The sequence below is a fragment of the Rhinoraja longicauda genome, chromosome 5, assembly GCF_053455715.1.
Source record: "Rhinoraja longicauda isolate Sanriku21f chromosome 5, sRhiLon1.1, whole genome shotgun sequence".
Taxonomy (NCBI): Eukaryota; Metazoa; Chordata; class Chondrichthyes; order Rajiformes; family Arhynchobatidae; genus Rhinoraja; species Rhinoraja longicauda.
Window position 1 is genome coordinate 48,289,560 of NC_135957.1, and position 19,309 is coordinate 48,308,868.

The window sequence follows — 19,309 nt, forward strand, 5'->3', positions numbered from 1 at the left end:
TTAACAGAACAAGATTTCCTGCTTCCCCATCACACATCAAACAGTCAAATATTTAGTCAAACAGCAGATTTGATAGAGCATTTTGGTGTGAATCCTCAAACTAAAGTATTTGAGTTTTTTAAATCTTAAAGAATACTAGTCTGCTTAACTGTGGTCATAACCTTTACAAATATTATAAATCCATTTAGCGACAAGCCTTGCCTGATTGCATGAACATTCACAAGTCATACAAACGTTTGCACTAAAAATGCTCAATGCAGGACAATCATTTGGTAGCTTTAATTGTTGCAAAATATGGTGGCGTTTTCTGTGCACTATCACTCTTGATAAAAGTGATGAAACTTTTGATTTAGCAGTAAATATCAATAAAAACTAGACTTAAGAAAGTTGCAACAGACCGGGGAAGTATAATTTAATCTACAAAAGTTAGAAAACAAAATGCAGCAGTATACATCAATTCATTCTTATTTTTTATTATGCTGCATTCCAAACAACAGTGCAAACCATGTGATATAGACTTTCTGCAGCTTCCTGTGGTTTGATCCAATATCATGATCTTGATTAACATGAAGTTTTTATGATGTACCACAGTATTTTACTATTCTAGAACTGTTTGTGAGGGTTGGACAAAACGTTGGTCATACTCAAACGTTCTGATCTTAGAGTTCAAAACCTTCAACCAAAAAACTTAAATTGGGAATTATATATTAGATTTTTCATACTGCTGCACTCAACAGAGCTTGCCTATCTCCTTTGTAATCTCAAAACAATAAAGTAGACCTTCAAAATCACATTTTAAAGTAATTTTCACCCCTTTCAGACACAAACACCCAGTCTCCTCTCAAAAAAGCTGAAACACAAAGCTTCCTGCATGTTTAACTGGAAGATGATCACTGATCCATCAGGTCAGTTTTTTTCAGTTTCAGTCGATCACAAATTGTGTTTCTCACTCTGCAACCCTGACCACAATCCTACCTCAGTATCAAACTACTATGGACTTTATACTAAGGTTGCACTACTTAATTTTGTGGACTGATACAGTATATATCAGTATACTGACTAGTACAACTGATTATTTATTGTATTGTTGTATTTAATGTGCCTGTAAAGCTGCAGAAAATAAGAATTTAATTATTATAATCCCGGTGCACATGACAATTAAACACTCTCGACTCCTAATAAACTGTTATTAATCATAAAAACTAATTTGGGTAAAATGTGTCATTTGGGTTCTGGTGCACTGAACAGTTAGAATCAACGTAGAACAGTATAGTGCAAGAACAGGCCCTTTGGACAATAGATAATAGACCATTCGGCCCTTCGAGCCAGCACCGCCATTCAATGTGATCATGGCTGATCATTCACAATCAGTACCCCGTTCCTGCCTTCTCCCCATACCCCCTGACTCCGCTATCTTTAAGAGCTCTATCTAGTTCTCTCTTGAAAGCATCCAGAGAATTGGCCTCCATTGCCTTCTGAGGCAGAGAATTCCACAGATTTCCAACTCTCTGTCTGAAAACCTTTTTCCTCATCTCCGTTCTAAATGGCCTACCACTTATTCTTAAACTGTGGACCCTGGTTCTGGACTCCCCCAACATTGGGAATATGTTTCCTGCCTCTAACGTGTCCAATCCCTTAATAATCATATGTTTCAATAAGATCCCCTCTCATCCTTCTAAATTCCAGTGTATACAAGCCTAGTCGCTCCAGTCTTTCAACATACGACAGTCCCGCCATTCCGGGAATTAACCTAGTGAACCTACGCTACACGCCCTCAATAGCAAGAATATCCTTCCTCAAATTTGGAGACCAAAACTGCACAGTTTTCCAGGTGCGGTCTCACTAGGGCCCTATGCAACTGCAGAAGGACCTCTTTGCTCCTATACTCAACTCCTCTTGTTATGAAGGCCAACGTTCCATTGGCTTTCTTCACTGCCTGCTGTACCTGCATGCTTCCTTTCAGTGACTGAGGCACTAGGACACCCAGATCTCGTTGTACGTTCCCTTTTCCTAACTTGACACCATTCAGATAATAATCTGCCTTCCTATTCTTACCACCAAATTGGCTAACCTCACATTTATCCACATTAAACTGCATCTGCCATGCATCCGCCCACTCACACAACCTGTCCAAGTCACCCTGCAACCTCATTGCATCTTCCTCACAGTTCACACTGCCACCCAGCTTTGTGTCATCTGCAAATTTGCTAATGTTACTTTTAATCCCTTCACAATGTCATTATTGTATATTGTAAATAGCTGCGGTCCCAGCACCGAGCCTTGCGGTACCCCACTAGTCACTGCCTGCCATTCTGAAAGGGACCCATTTATCCCCACTCTTTGCTTTCTGTCTGCCAACCAATTTTCTATCCATGTCAGTACCCTACCCCCAATACCATGTGCTCTAATTTTGCCCACTAATCTCCTATGTGGGACCTTGTCGAAGGCTTTCTGACAGTCAAGGTACACTAGATCCACCAGCTCTCCCCTGTCCATTTTCCTAGTTACATCCTCAAAAAATTCCAGAAGATTGGTCAAGCATGATTTCCCCTTCGTAAATCCATGCTGACACGGAACGATCCTGTTACTGCTATGCAAATGCCCCCCAATTGGCCCACAATGTCTGTACCAAACATGATGTGAAGACCATTGCTTATCTACCTGAGCATAATCCACATCCCTCCATTCCCTGCATATCCATATGCCTGGCAAAAAGACTCTTAAATGCCACTATTGTATCTGCCTCAACCACCAACCCTGGCAGCATGTTCCAGGCACTTACCACTTTCTGTATAAAGAAAATTGTCCCGCACATCTTGAAACTTTTTCCTTCACATCTTAAAGTTACATCCTCTAGTATTTGAATTTGCTGTTCTGGAAAAATGGTTCTGACTATCTACCCTGTCGAGCCATTCCATAATTTTAAATACTTCTATCAGGTCTCCCCGCAACTTCCAGCATTCTAGAGAAAACAACCCAAGTCTGTTCAACCACTCCCCGTAGCTAATACCCCCTAATCCAGGCAACATTCTGATAAATTCCTCTGCACCCGTTCCAAAGCCTCGACATGCTTCCTGTGATGGGGTGGCCAGAATATTCCAAACGTGACCTTACCAATAACATATAAAGCTGCATTATGACAATGGAATGTTGGCCTTCATAACAAGAGGAGTTGAGTATAGGAGCAAAGAGGTCCTTCTGCAGTTGTACAGGACCCTAGTGAGACCGTACCTGGAGTACTGTGTGCAGTTTTGGTCTCCAAATTTGAGGAAGGATATTCTTGCTATTGAGGGCGTGCAGCGTAAGTTTACTAGGTTAATTCCCGGAATGGCAGGACTGTCATATGTTGAAAGACTGGAGCGACTAGGCTTGTATACACTGGAATTTAGAAGGATGAGAGGAGATCTTATCGAAACGTATAAGATTATTAAGGGGTTGGACACGTTAGAGGCAGGAAACATGTTCCCAATGTTGGGGGAGTCCAGAACCAGGGGCCACAGTTTAAGAATAAGGGGTAAGCCATTTAGAACAGAGATGAGGAAAAACTTTTTCAGTCAGAGAGTTGTGAATCTGTGGAAATCTCTGCCTCAGAGGGCAGTGGAGGCCAATTCTCTGAATACATTCAAGAGAGAGCTAGATAGAGCTCTTAAGGATAGCGGAGTCAGGCGGTATGGGGAGAAAGCAGGAATGGGGTACTGATTGAGAATGATCAGCCATGATCACATTAAATGGCAGTGCTGGCTCGAAAGGCCGAATGGCCTACTCCTGCACCTATTGTCTATTGTCTATGACATCCTGACTTTTGCACCCAATGCCCAAACCAATGCCTTCTTTACCACTCTCAATCTAGTTATAAACTTGTGATTTTTTTTATTTTATGAAATACAAGCAATTTTATGTATCCACATATTTGGTATTTAAAGAAAAAACTATGTTGCTTCCTAAGTTGTGGTAGTCTTAAAATTACATTTTCCCAAACTACAGTTGTCAGGAAAACATGTAATTATTAGAAATTCTTAAAATGGGAATAATGTAAAGGAAATTGAGAGTTCCCACGGAATTAAATAACACAAGATGAATCAAGTAGAATTAACGCCTTTTAATAGGGGAAACTGCAGGCAAAGCATATTAATTTACAGATTAATCTCTCTGTCTAAATTTTAAATAGTGGTTAAAGCACTTTAGCTTGACAAAACTGTTTTAAAATTAATAATTGTTGATGATAAGGAAATAGAAATTAGAAAAAAATAGGGCAGAGGAATACAATGGAGGATTGCTTGTTCTACTCTCTTCCTTTCTCTACTTAATTCTCATTTTCAATCGCACTTATGTAGGGAAAATGCCGAGGTGAACTTGCAGATCTACTCCGTTTGATTGAACTAATATTATGGACCCCCTCCTCTTGGACCCCCCCCGGTTGGCCAACTACCCTCACTAGAACTCAGGATAATCTGTTTTAGAGAGACTGATTGAGGGATAAATATCAATTAAGTTATTGGGATAACTCATTTGCTCTTCTTCAAAATAGTGCCACGAGAGGCATGGTTTTCCATGAAAGTTTAGTTTGACATTTCAGCCAAAAAGACCACCTGCAACATCACAGCTTTCTCTGCCCAACTCCACCAATCTTAGGGGTCCCAAACCTAAACACCATCTATTTCCCCCCACAGATGCTGCCTGACCGGTTGAGTTGATCCCGCTTTTTGTCTTTTGCTCAGAATTGCAGCATCCGCAGTCTCTTGTCTGTACAACATAGCACACATTTGGTTCTATGATGAAGGGTCTCGACCCGAAACGTCACCCATTCCTTCTCTCCAGAAATGCTGCCTGTCCCGCTGAGTTACTCCAGCTTACTGTGTCTATCTTTGGTACTATAAGGGCCAGTTTTTTGTGACAAAATCTTTGAAAACTTTGAATTGCAACTTTCCAACTCTCAGTTACACCAACTGAGCTATAGAGAAACATAGAAATAGAAAATAGGTGCAGGAGGAGGCCATTCGGCCCTTTGAGCCAGCCTTCATTGTGATCATAGCTGATCATCCACAATCAGTAACCTGTGCCCAACTTCTCCCCATATTCCTTGATTCCACTAGCCCCCAGAGCTCTATCTAACTCTCACTTAAATTCATCCAGTGATTTGGCCTCCACTGCCCTCTGTGGCAGTGAATTCCACAAATTCACAACTCTCTGGGTGAAAAAGTTCCTTCTCACCTCAGTTTTAAATGGCCTCCCCTTTATTCTAAGACTGTGGGCCCTGGTTCTGGACTCCCCCAACATTGGGAACATTTTTCCTGCACGTTGCTTGTCCAGTCCTTTTATAATTTTATACATCTCTATAAGATCACCTCTCATCCTTCTAAACTCCAGTGAATACAAGCCCAGTCTTTCCAATCTTTCCTCATATGACAGTCCCTCCATCCCAGGGATCAATCTCGTGAACCTATGCTGCACTGCCTCAATTAGGCTTTTTCATTTTGCTTTTTAAAAAAATATTGACTATGCCAAACTGCCCAGGAACAGAAGAAACAATTAAGTATCAACTATTTGCTTGGTCAGGAGTCATTTGCAGGCCAGATAAAGGAAGAATGGCAGATTTCCTTCCTGGAGGATCTTGGTGAACCAGATGCGTAGGATGTGTAGGAAAGAAAACTGCAGATGCTGGTTTAAATCGAAGGTAGACACAAAATGCTGGAGTAACTCAGCGGGTCAGGCAGCAAGTCTGAAGAAGGGTCTCCACCCGAAACATCAGCCATCCCTTCTCCCCAGAGATGCTGCCTGACCCGCTGAGTTACTCTGGCATTTTGTGTCTACCTTTGGTGAACCAGATGAGCATTTACAGCAGTATAACAGTTTGCTGTTAATCATGCTAGCTTTCTATTAAATTCCAGATTTTATATTAATTACTGGAATTTAAATTCCACAGCAGATAATGGTCCAATTTGAACTCGTCATCAAATCAATGATCCAGAACATTTTCCACTGGCCCAGTAACATAACATCATACACTATAATCCTCATGGAATCATGGTGGCTCATTTCATCAGTCTACACCCCCCTGAAATGCTTTACTGATGGTTGCAGCATTGTAAATTGATACAATATAATTAAAATGCAAGCAAAGAGCACCAATAACAAAATCCTATGATAGCCTACTGGTTCAATGCTCAATCCTTTTGTAGCTTTTAGCAGTGTGGTGTAAGAAAACAGGCTTAAAAGAAAATGAAATAAATTAATAGCATCAAGGGACAAAGGTAATAGACTTGCAACTGTATATGTGTCGTACAGCATAAAAATGTGAGCTCCAGCTGTAGGATTAATCCACATTAGTATCCGATGAACCAACTGACTAAGTAGATGGCTGCAATTTTTTTTGCAGACTCTATAAATTATATCATTAACTATGAGCAGGTTACTTGATTACTTGTACGTCGAACTGCAGAAATAGGTAAGATACACAATAATGAAATAACCAAAATGCTATGGGAATATAGTGTGCATCGTATAAATGCACTTTTGAGGAGGCGCTGTGAACTGTTTGCGTGCTACTGTATGTTTCATTTTTTTTCCTTAGTACCTAATCAGATGTACAGCACTTTGGTCAACGTGGGTTGTTTTTAAATGTGCTATACAAATAAAATTGACTTGACTTGACTTGACTTTTGATATCAGTGACCCACAGTAGAATAGAGAACTTTCATTGACCATACGAACGCTAATAGTTTCTGGAAAGGTGGGGAAGCACTCTTGAACACCATGTACTGTGCATTTGCAGAGAAACACAGGCAACACTGGATGGGGATGCAGGGCTTCCTGACATATGCGCCGGAAATGTGAGGAAAGGATATCTTCTGCACAAATACAAGAACATTGCATTCAGCGAAAGGGTGTTCATTAACACAAGGTGGATGCAGGCAATCCCGACAGCAGGAGCATCAGGAAAGCTGTGAATGTAAAGAAGCACACACTGCAGTGGAATCTGGGAAAGTGTTATCCATGCATGTGCGGGAACATGCGACTCAATAATATAGGGGACGGGACAGTCTGTGCATGTGCAGAAGCACAACAAGGAACAACGGAAGGACCTTGTACCTTGTGGAGCAGGAATACCACATATCCTCCACAAAGTACACGTGGAGGAACACGGGATACTGTGGAACCTGTGAAGGGGAAGTCTGGTCGTGTGTAAGGACAAATAATGCAGTGGAGTCAGGGAAGTGGCGATGTGTGCGTGTGCAGCAACACGAGTTGCACGAATAGCACCAAGGGTGGTCCGTGCATGTGGAGGAACACGGGGAGGGGTGGGATAAGGGACGGGGTGGCCCGTACAAGTGTAGGAGCTTGGGATGCAGCAGGGTGACAGGGCTCTGGACACGACTGTCCACGTGTGTAGGGTCACAGGAGCGGAGGTGTGGACGGTGTAAGTCCATTAACAGGCAGTTCGCAGAAAGTTTCCAACTCATGCACAACAAGCAACTCGTTCCGCCTTGCGCGCGTTTCATATATGAAACCTGTTTCCGTGTTGACAGTGAAAGAAACGGCAAGACGTGCGTGTGCATGTGTGTGTGTTTGGTGTGTGCGTGTTTGTGTGCGTGTGTGTGTATGTGTGCGTGTTTGTGTGTGTGCGTGTGTATGTGTGTGCGTGTGTGTATGTGTGCGTGTGTGCGTGTTTGTTTGTGCGTGTGTGTGTTGTGCGTGTGTGCATGTGTGTGTGTTTGTGCGTGTGTGTTTATATGTGTGTGTGTGTGTGTTTGTGCGTGTGTGCATGTGCGTGTGTGTGTGTTTATATGTTTGTGTGTGTTTATATGTTTGTGTGTGTGTGTGTGTGTATATGTGCACATCAGGACACTGCTGGAGTAACAATTCGGAATTTAGGCCTGCGGCACAAAACCCACGAATAACCAATGTTTTACTCACTTTGTTTTAATGAGGGACCAGTGTGCAAGCGCACACTGTCCGGTACGCCGGGCGTGTAATTCTACCGGTAGTGTGCGCACGCTTTTTGAATCCCTGCTCCACAGTTGACAGATTCTCGCCTGCTCGCCAATAAATAACCTTTCCGACACTTGTGCGCAGCTGCGGCCCGCAGCGCACCCTGGGAACTGTAGTTCCAATGACGGAGCAACGTCGCTGCGCGTGCGGACCTGACTACAACACCCGGCGCGTAACGTCATGGCGCAAGGGACTACGACACCTGGCGCGCAACGTCACGACGCAAGGGGCTGCCGGCGCTGGCGTAAATCTGCTCCGTTTGGGCGGGTGCGTTCCGCCCACCTCGACGCCGATTGGTGAATGTCACGCTGTAGCCAAGAGTGATCCGTCCGGTGAATGGACAGTTGGGCTGTCAATCAAAGAGAGCTCTGGCTGGGCTGGATCTCCGCTGTCATCGCTCGCCGCGCTCGCAGTCGTCGGTCGGCGAGCGGGGAGGTGCAGATGAGCTGTTCAATGTTGCCAAAGTGACTTCACAATTTTCTCACACCATACCTGGGGCCGCATTCTTGAATTTCCGATTAGCATGCATGAAAAATGTTTGATTTACACATTCATGCAATCCGCACTCACGTCACTAGAAGGCTCATTTTCAAGGGAAAACCTCTGGGGAAGAGTGCCTAGTAAAATATTACTTATTCATCATCAGTAGTTACAATCGAAACTACAGGATGCTTTATCCTACCGGGAGTTGTGTCAATTATGGTGCTCGGTATCATGTAATAAACTTGGATGGTAGCTTGGATATATTCTATTTGTTAAACCGAGGAGCAGTTCAAATAAACAGTATTGAAGTATAATTATCTGAATAAAAGAGTAATATTCAATGTAATTAGTCAATACAAGGCAAATAAATGTATTCAATACAACGTTTTGCCATTACGTTATATGCTATAGATCATGTCCCTTTGATGACTACTTCTGAAAAAGCTTGTCGTTTGAAGTTGATTTAACAAGAGTTTGCCAGTGCCAGATTACTGACTGGCTAAATAATTGCTTCCTCACTCTAATTCAAGCTTTTGTACATTTGAAAGTTATCGTCAGGCTCACCACTAATATGCAGCAACAGGCTGGGGCTCGGTTAGTTGTGTCAATCCGTCCAGTCCTCCAACCCATTCATGTTTTTGAACTTATTCTCGTAAAATTAACCCATGGTTACTCTGCGCCCCACTCAATTTAGGAATTTCGCAGAGAGTTTAACACATTTTGAAAACATTTTAATACGCATTGTCGATGTGAACTTAGTCGCAAGACAGCTGTATATATTTTTTTAAACCGCGACAGAAACTGGAAGTCGTCTGCCTCCAGCACTCTTTGAGGAAATAAATAGCGAAGAAAGCATCAGCGGGCTTTGATAGGCTCGGATCACAAGTAGGCGTTTGCACTTTTTATGATTGGATATGTAAATTATTTTAATAGAGTTTTTTTTCGGAAACCTTCCTCTGGGGCAAGCTTTAAAACTTTCATTCATTCACGGAAATGTTTTAGTGCGTAATCTCCAGCCGCTCTCTCAATCTTTGCCCCAAACCCGCCTCATCATCTTGAAGGAGAATACTGTACACATTTATATAGACATCTGGGGCAAGAAGCGCTGCTGGAAAAGTACTAATGTGACCGTCTCGATTTCGCATTTTGCAAGGGAATACAGAATATTTAAACTCGTTGATGCCTCCTACAGTCACCACGTGCTCTTTGATGTCTCATCACCGCTCACTTTTTTCATGACCACAAACTTGCTTTATAATCCCAACCTCCGTGAAACCACCAGTTGGAAACTGTGGCTTTTCCCTCCTCCTGATCGCTCTGACCACAGCGTGGATTTGACATTTTATCCTAAAAACAGAAATTCGGAATATATTTGAAGTCAGAGGAGGAAAAATCGACTTTTCGGGAAAAAAGGCTGTTTTGTATTTTAGAGGGGAAGCCAAAAAAATAAAGAAACTGGACAGAATTGAACTGAGTGTTAATAACGGATATTAACTGGACACGTTGACTATTTGTGGCTACTGAAAGCCCCTAATCAAAGTGTTGTGATGCGTATTCCCGTAGATCCCACTACGAGCCGGCGCTTTACTCCACCATCCACCACATTACCAGCAACGGGGAAAATGAGCGATGTGAGCGGGATGGTTCCTCACCAGGAACCAGGGCCCGGAGTCGGAGTAGCCGCGACGGCAGCGGCGTTGAGCAGGTCTATGATCCGGCCTCATGAGAACCGAACCATGGTGGATATCATTGCCGATCACCCTGCAGAGTTGGTCCGCACTGACAGCCCCAATTTCCTCTGCTCTATCCTGCCGTCGCACTGGAGGTGCAACAAAACCTTGCCTGTGGCATTTAAGGTAAGATTTTTTATACTAAGCACTAGGGTCGGAAGAAAACATTGTAAACCTATACCGATCGATAAAAGTGCTGTTTAATATAAATGAAGGCTAACATTAACTGCAGCTAGAAGTGCACTTAAGTACATATACTGACAGCTTTTAATGTGCAATTGACTAATCAAAGCATTGTATTTTAAATTTATAATATTTTAGTTTGCTGAGTACACAGTGCCAACTTTTTGAACTTCCATATTATATTTTAACACCGATGAAGACTATAAAACTGGTGAGTGCGCAGCATTTTATCTGTTGCATGCGGCTCATGTTTTTTTTAAATAATCCTGCACCTACTTCTGAGCACAGGGCAGTGTGTAAATATTTGTGGTGAAGTATAAGCGTTTATTAATTGTTGCATAAATTTATCGATATTTGAACAATGAGCATAATTGTGCAAAACTTCAGTGTCGGGAGATTGAAGGTAGCATGGGATCAGTTCATTTCTTCCGAAAGAGCTGATTGTAAAGTTGCGAATTAATTATGTATCCGAAGCCTCTAATTGCCCGTTGCTATGATGATGAAGAGTCACAGAAATTGTGAAATAAATAGTTGAGACCACATTCGCACATTCCTGCAAACAAACAACAATCGTGCTCTTTGTGCAACAAAGTACATCACAGTGTAAGTTAATAATTATTCTTAGTTTAAAAAAAAACATTAAGAGAATAGGGAACAAGTCCGCCATTTAAGAAGTGATCAGAAAGGGACAATATCCATCATTAGGACTTATTTAAGAACTGTAATGTAAACCAGAGCTGCCCTACTGATGGCTGAGGTTACCCCCATCCCGTCCGCCCTGGCCTCCCGAGCTGCCTGCCTGGGACCAGTAGCTGGTAATCCACGGTAATGAAGGTGTGCGTTGCTCTCTGACAGGTTGTCGCCCTGGGGGATGTTGCTGACGGCACTGTGGTCACGGTCATGGCCGGCAATGATGAGAATTATTCGGCCGAGCTCCGCAACGCCTCGGCGGTCATGAAGAACCAAGTGGCTCGTTTCAACGATTTACGCTTCGTGGGCCGGAGTGGAAGGGGTACAGTAATTTACCTTGATTTTAAACTTGCGATCACTTTTAACAATATGCGCCTGTGTGTGAGGTATTGCTAAGGCGATGGGACGTGATAACATCTAGACGATGCCGGAATGGAAATTATTTTTCGATTTTAAACAATAACAATCCCATGTATGCATCTGCCTTCCCTGTCATCCGATTCATTTACTTTCTGGTAGGTTATTTATTTGGCCTGTCACTTTCTCAGTGTCATGGCCATTCATTTTTGCTTTTCTTTGCTCACCAGTTCCTCTGTTGTGTTCACACTTTAGGTCTGTAGTTGAATTAGGTCTGTAATGTCTTTTTTTTCGCAAATACGGTGAGAAGAGCTGCAAGCAATAAAATAAGACATCTTTATAGATGCTCGACTCCCGTTTAACGCGTGAACGTGACAAAATCATTATGGGCCATCCTGAAACACGTACATGAAAGATGGCAGATTCCATTTCACTTTAATTCTTTACAGCGATTTATTTTTCTTTGTGTTTGCAACAGACAAACAATGAACAGTTAGAACTTTACTAAAAGTAATCTTGAAAAGAGGGAGGGAAAGAGGGGTTCTAAAACTCCAATTATGCTAAATTTATGTTGTTTCAATTAAAAAGTAATACGTTAAAGACTCGGTCAATACAAATCCAAACACATTAGCTAAATCTACCTGAAAAAAATGTTCAAAAAGTTCAAAGAAATCATGAAGGAGTGGTGTACTCAGTTTTACTGTTTTGCTTTTCTCTTGGCGAGTTTCCCAAAAAGCATTTTTTTTTTTTCTAAAAAAAGACTAACTGCTTGCAGGCTTTTCACGCATGGGAAATGAAGAAAGCTTCTTTTGATGAAGTGTAATTATGTCCAAACAGACTTGACCCTTTTTTCTTATGTTCTTTGCAGAACAAACCCCTGCTCTGCTTTGAAGCAGAAGGTTTGTTTCCAGCTCAGAGTGTGCCAAAGGCAGGAAGAGCTGCAAAAGATTTTTAAGTCAAGACTTGTCTTGCGAGATTCAGTTCAAGAAGAGGGAGATGAGGAGATAAGATCATTAATTGAATCCTATTTCAACTGAACATTCAGAGAGCAATCGCCAACAGATTGCAACCAGTGTGAACATAAGGAAGTGAGTGTTCAAACCACTTATTCACTTGGAACGGAGTTACCTATTAACTGGTCCTAAACAGTAGACAGATATTAGCTGACACAAATAGATAAAACCTTTAAACACATACCTACTAGCCCCACAAAAATAGACAAGAGTATTGGATGATCATGAAGTGATCTGAAAACTGAAAACATTGAGGAAATTCAAGTAACAGATTCATGAAGGCTGAATATTTAAACTTTAAAATACAGACGTTGAAAGCTTTCTATTACAACATGCTAATCCTTTAAGTAAGATATAGACATTAGGACTTGCCAAGTGCACAGTCAGTAATTCAGCTTGAAACAGTCTGTTCTGATTCATTCACTAGTTCGTACAAAACCCTGTACTGATGCAAAGTGATGACTGTTTTATTGACTCACTTTACAACGCCCACCTTTTCCTGTCCTGAAGCATTACTGCACAAACTGCTATGGAAATGAGTAACAATTCCATCTCTAACTTATTACATATGTGGGAATGTCTGCGCAAAAGGTACCGGATTTTGCTGATACAAACCACTCTTTTTTTTAATATCCCTGCAGCATTTTTCAAATTGTGGAGCTACTGTGTAGAATTATAGAAGATATTTTAATAATTATATTGATAGTTAATACACATCCATTTATCTACAATGAATAAAACATTCATATAGAAAAATAGTTATTGGAAGTGGACTTATTTGGAGGAATGCTAACAGTAGGTACTAAATTTGTAGACAGTAACATAATCAGTATTGTCTATCCTTGATGAGGAATGTAAAAGATCAATTGTACCACTTAAATGGAAAGCTAATGATCAATATATGTTCTAGGTTCAGTGCTTTTGATTACAAATAAAAACAATAATTTGTGTTTCAAAAATGCAAAGTTTAACACCATCTCAAACTGATTTGAAACCAGTGAATTACTTCTGAACCACAATTACAGTTGCATGGACCAAGATCACAACTAATGAGCACAGATAGACAATTTTGTGTTGGTTGCATTGATCTGAGTGAGAAATGTGGACAGCATAATGTTTTAAAATAGTTAATTATCAGATTGTATGTATTTAACTTGACACCTGCTTTATGCATTGTGTAGAACTTTTTTTCCAATGATTTTCAGATTAACTGAAAGATTGTTAGAATATCCACATTTGATGACTCCACCCTGCACACAATGTCTTAACATAGGTTAGATAGACACAAAATGCTGGAGTAACTCATGTGGACAGGCAGCATGTCTGGAGAGAAGGAATGGGTGATGTTTTGGGTCGAGACCCTTCTTCAGACTGAAGAAGGGTCTCGACCTGAAAAGTCACCGATTCCTTCTCTCCAGAGATGCTGCCTGTCCCGCTGAGTTACTCCAGCTTTTTGTGCCTATCTGCAGTTCCTTCCTACACTCTTAACATAGCTTACTTGTACTGATTTTTACCACGTTTGAAAATAAAATACTGCACATATGGAAAATATCTACTACTGTACATAACATTGGCGCAATGCCATTACATGGGCAGGTGGAAATCATTCTAATGCATTTTGTAAATGAATGGCAGATTTTGCATACCTATTGCACCGAAATTTCAGTAAAGTTTAATTGTTTTGAGGCATTCATTGTCAGCATTTACTGTTTTCTTTCTAAAAAAAGGTGGATTTAATTTAAGACAGTATTGAATTACTAGGCCTTGTTTATTATGGTGTAAGTCAACCACTTACTAACAGCTTCGGTGTTAATATGATAGATTCTGTCATATCTCATTAATTATCAAGGTGACTATTGTCCCCTTAGACTTTATCTACTTTTAACAGTGAAAACTCTATTTACATCTCCCCTCATGGATGTATTTTTCTCTATAAAAGCTGTCCTTTCAGAACCATATACGTAATCATGCCATTTTAAACAGGCTTTCATTGTTAAAGTAATGTTGGCCTTCTAATTTCTCTTGTTTCTCCTCAAAATTCCCTCGCAGCTCATTTTGCCCATGACTCCTACTATTTTGCTGCCAGTTTCCACTAAACTACTGACTTTCCCTGGCATCATTATTTGCTGATGTTTTAAATGTGGTGGGATATATTCACCTCCAATTCAAACCGGATGGCTTGATTGTCTTTTTCAAACATTGACATTTAGCCTTTTAAGCAACTGAACACTTCTGCTGCAATTTCTACTTCCTAACCAGAATGCTTGCACAAACTTCCCTCATCAATTTTGATGAAACGTCCCTCATGCAGACATCTTTGGAACCATTTTAAAATAATGTCCACACTCTAGAAATGCCTCTTAAAAGTGACTGCTTCCTTGATACTTTAAAAACTTACGCCTCAGGTCACTAATTCTTGAATTTCCATCATCTGCAATTTTCTTCTCTGGTTAGTTCCTGTGATACTTAAAGGTGATTAACTTTTCATCCCGTGTGATGATGTCACTAGCTGCCAGGAATGCCCCTTAAGCTAATGCCTGACAGCACCCAGTCTTGGAAACATGAATGAAATGCCACAGAAATCACTGCATCTTTGTGGCAGTTTCCTTGTGTTCAGCAGCAAATACAATATTTTTCACCATTGACTGCATGATGCAGATCATTGTACAGTACTTGTTAAATTCAAAGGAGGTTTACATTAATCCTTCCCTAATTTGCATTTATTTTACATAAAAACTGTTAGATAAGTTATCCCTCCAATGTTTGTGTTTTAAATCAAGATTATTTTGGCCTTCCTATTCTTATAGCATTTTCAGCATTTATTGTAAGAAAATAACTGCAGATGCTGGCACAAATCAAAGGTATTTATTTCACAAAATACTGGAGTAACTCAGCAGGTCAGGCAGCATCTCAGGAGAGAAGGAATGGGTATTTATGGGTATTCAGCATTTATTATTCATTTTGAAGATGAATGTCATTCAAAGTTACACATTATTCTTTACGTTAGCTGTGAATGGCTAGAGCACTGCGCAGATACAGTTCTTGAGTGTGTGATAATGCGCTTTTTAAATAGGACCAGAATTATGCTATTGTGATGAAAGATCACGGAGTTGAAATACTAATTCTTTCTGTCAAATCTTTCTGCTTGCTGTTGAAACATTTCAGCATATACTGGTACTTAATTCATACTTCCGGTTTGCAAAGTATGTTGCTTTTACTATATAAATACAATGAGTTGCAAAATTCTTCTTGCTGCATGCATGAAATGTGCAATATAATGGTAGCTGTGTCTAGTACTCAGCTTCAAAAACGTAGCTCTGCTGAAGTCACTGAATATTGGAAGTGGAACTCAATTCACATCTGGTGCAATATTGAGCAACACAAAATAAGGATGACTTTTTGTGCCATGTCTTCAAATCCTAGTATAAAATTATTTATTTCCTCAACTTTAACTTGAAAATAAAATAAAGTGGTACTGATATTGTACTTTGCATAGCTTCAAGATGCCAAAAAGCACTTTTACAGCTAATGAAGTACTTGTAAAGTAGACTTATCATAAAGTAGAAAACATAGCAGACAATTTGTCCTCTGCAAGCTCCAACAAATCAAAATGTTTTAATAACAAGATCATCAGCTTCAGTGCTGTTGACTGAGAGAAGCACAGTGACTAAAATTAGAAGATATTTTCTGGTCACAATATGTACTGACACAATTTCAAATTAGTTTTTTGTCATGTACACCAGGGTGCAATGAAATTCTTTGTTTGCATGAACAGCACAAGAGTAATGGAACTTAAAAAAAGCACAATTTTTCCCCCAAAAAGGTTTGATAAACAGTCTATACTGCATCATGGGAACCATGAAACTACCGGATTATCGTAAAAATCTGATGTCCTTCGGGGAGTGAAATCTGTCACACTTACATGAGACCAGACTCACCAAAGTGGTTGACTCACTGTTGCGCAGCTGTTAGAGCTGTTGCCTCACAGCACCAGAGACCTGGGTTGGATCCTGACGTTGGGTGCTGTCTGTATGGAGTTTTCACGTGCTCCCTGTGACCGCGTGGTTTTTCTCCAGTTGCTATGGTTTCCTCACATATCTCAATATGTCAGGGTTTGTAGGTCAATTGGCCTCTGTAAGATTGCCTCTAACATGTAGGAAATTGATGCAAAAGTGGGATAACATAGAACTAGTGTGAATTAATGGTTGGAATGAACTCAGTGGGCCGAAAGGCTTGTTCCATGCAGTACCATTATCCAAAAAGTTTGAGATGACAATAAATACTGTCATTTTCAGTGGAATACATATCCTGGCAACTTTTTTTTTTTTTAATGCACTTTGGCAATTTATAGCATTTGGCAAATACTGAAAATGGAAACACTTCCTCGGATACATGTGAATTAATATTTTAGCTGTTATATTTTGCTCTCGCATTCCACCACAAGGTTTCAAAAGTGGCAGTACATTTTATCATGACTTTTCTCTTTAAATGTCTTCATCATGAAAACAATTTGTCATATTTCCAAGTCCAAAGGAATTAATGGAGTGTTATACCATCATGACATTAGATCAAGAATATTGTCGATATATTGACAACCAAAAACAGATGTTAATTTACAAATTATGGCACAAGATAATGCTGCAATACGATTACAATTTCTTTACTTAAAAATAGTTTCTCGTCATTATATGTAAACTAAATTGCATGCTCATTGACATTAATACAGATATCACGGTGTCAAAATCTCATATTTCAAGTAAAGATCTTTTATACAAACTGACTGGGATTGCAATTACCAGTGTAATCGGTTGTTCAACATTACTCCTTTACAATGTTACAAAACAGTTTGTGGAATTATTATTGAAGAGAGGATAGGGGATAATAACCACATAAGTAAAAATTAATTTACTATATTTTTCAGGTAAAAGTTTTACATTGACAATCACAGTATTCACAAACCCACCCCAAGTGGCTACGTATCACAGAGCTATCAAGGTCACAGTGGATGGACCCAGAGAACCTAGAAGTAAGTGCTACTTACTCATGTTCATTACTCTTGAGTGAAATCTTGCATTGAATAGTTTTAACAAATCCTTTTCCTTTCCATAATATTTCGTCTTGGTGTTCGGATGGGACATCAGACATTAGCTCACCTTACATCATTTTCAAAACAATAGGTGTCTTTTACCTCAATAAATCACGGTATCTGTTCAAGTTCAATTCAATTTATGCAGTGGACAATAATTGAATAGATCAAATATTACTGAGATAACTGTGACTAGAAATCAAATATTTCTTCAATGTTGAGTTTCATATTTTATGAACAATAATTGGCAAATTTTTCAAGAATTATTACATTGATACTTTCAAAGGTTGAGCTATGATATATCAATCTCTGAGCCATACTGACTAGTGTCATTCATCCAGGCTCAGTTAACTGATTTTGGCAATTTCGGGAGTGTCTTGGATAAAACCCTAATTGTGACTGAGTGCATGAAGTGCATGTGACACTTTTTTTCTTGGAATCAATTGCTGGCACTCATTATCATGGTTTGCAAGAAAAGTACAGACAGTGGTGGAGTAAGTAGTACAAGGTAACAAACGCACCTACTATGCCCAATTTATGATCATGGTTTTAAATATTAACTAATCTCAGAGAGAGGAACTTAACTTGCTCTAACAATTTTGCTAAATCCTAAACCACCATTGCAAGTTATCAAAGTTTAATTTACCAGTTTTTATGATACCGTAGGTCATTCTAACAAATCTGAACATATGAGGAAAATAAATTGGCCTGTCTTGTAGCGGGTGCTAAGATGGAAATAATAAAGTATCCACTTACATATTTAAAATTATTTTAATATTAATTGTGCTGCAAATGAGATTGTTGCCCTGTACCAATAATGTAACTGAATATATTTGAGCAATACTGTATCATTAGTAAATATCTATTTGAGCAACATTGCATCATTAATAAACTGCAAGGGTAATTTTACTGGTTAGTAGTGTTTGAAAAATCTGCCTATTGTTTCATAAGCCATTATACAAAAGAAGTCTGAAGATGACTTTTTAACAATAATCCCATGATTTCATGATTAATGCAACTGATTTTAGGTTTAATTCCAGATTTATGTAATTATTTGAATTTAATCTCCTCAGATGTCATATTGTGATTTGTACTCTATTCCTGGACTAGATGCTAACTCAGTAACTTAGTTACGGGTACAACATCCCACCAGTGATATATTTCTGAATGCGTTAACTGCCAGAGGGAGGCTGTGGCTGACTTCTCAGCTAATAATTGTGAATCCCTGTGGTACTCCTTTGTACACCTACAATTCTGCCCAGTGTTTCATAACCCACTAGACCAGGGTGGACCCGTTGGGCCCAAAGCTCTCCTGCATTGGTGTAGCACCCTCCCCCCCTTCCCCTCCCCCCCCCCCACTCACCCACTCCATCCCCCCTCAACCCTTCTTTTCCCCTCCCCCCTCACCCACTCCATCCCCCCTTAACCCCCCCCTCCTCCCCCCTCCATTCTTAGGGGCTCTCCAGCACTCCCCCCTCCCCCATTCCCCCCCACTCACCCACTCCATCCCCCCTCAATCCCCCCTCCTCTCCTCCCTCCTCTCCTCCCCCCTCACCCACTCCATCCCCCCTCAACCCCCCTCCTCTCCTCCCCCCTCACCCACTCCATCCCCCCTCAACCCCCCTCCTATCCTCCCCCTCACCCACTCCATCCCCCCTCAACCCCCCTCCTCTCCTCCCCCTCACCCACTCCATCCCCCCTCAACCCCCCTTATCCCCCCTCTTCCCTCCCTCCCCTTCACTCGTAGGAAACATTCATACAAGATGAGCAATACATAA

The 19,309-nt window shown here is 40.5% G+C and overlaps 2 protein-coding genes across 3 annotated transcripts in view; one reads left to right on the forward strand and one right to left on the reverse strand.

Annotated features, from left to right (window-relative positions):
- supt3h (SPT3 homolog, SAGA and STAGA complex component) overlaps positions 1–8,052 on the reverse strand; it is a 320,444-nt gene extending 312,392 nt beyond the window's left edge. The window contains exon 1 of the mRNA XM_078399478.1: positions 7,915–8,052. The gene's annotated coding sequence lies outside the window, so the exon portion shown is untranslated. The remainder of the gene's footprint in view (positions 1–7,914) is intronic.
- A 1,896-nt stretch (positions 8,053–9,948) lies between these two features.
- runx2a (RUNX family transcription factor 2a) overlaps positions 9,949–19,309 on the forward strand; it is a 70,590-nt gene continuing 61,229 nt past the window's right edge. For both annotated transcript variants that reach the window (XM_078399477.1, XM_078399476.1), the window contains exons 1-3: positions 9,949–10,328; positions 11,241–11,397; positions 17,367–17,471. In XM_078399477.1, the coding sequence (XP_078255603.1) occupies positions 10,020–10,328; positions 11,241–11,397; positions 17,367–17,471 (571 nt within the window). In that variant the 5' untranslated portion in view covers positions 9,949–10,019. The remainder of the gene's footprint in view (positions 10,329–11,240; positions 11,398–17,366; positions 17,472–19,309) is intronic.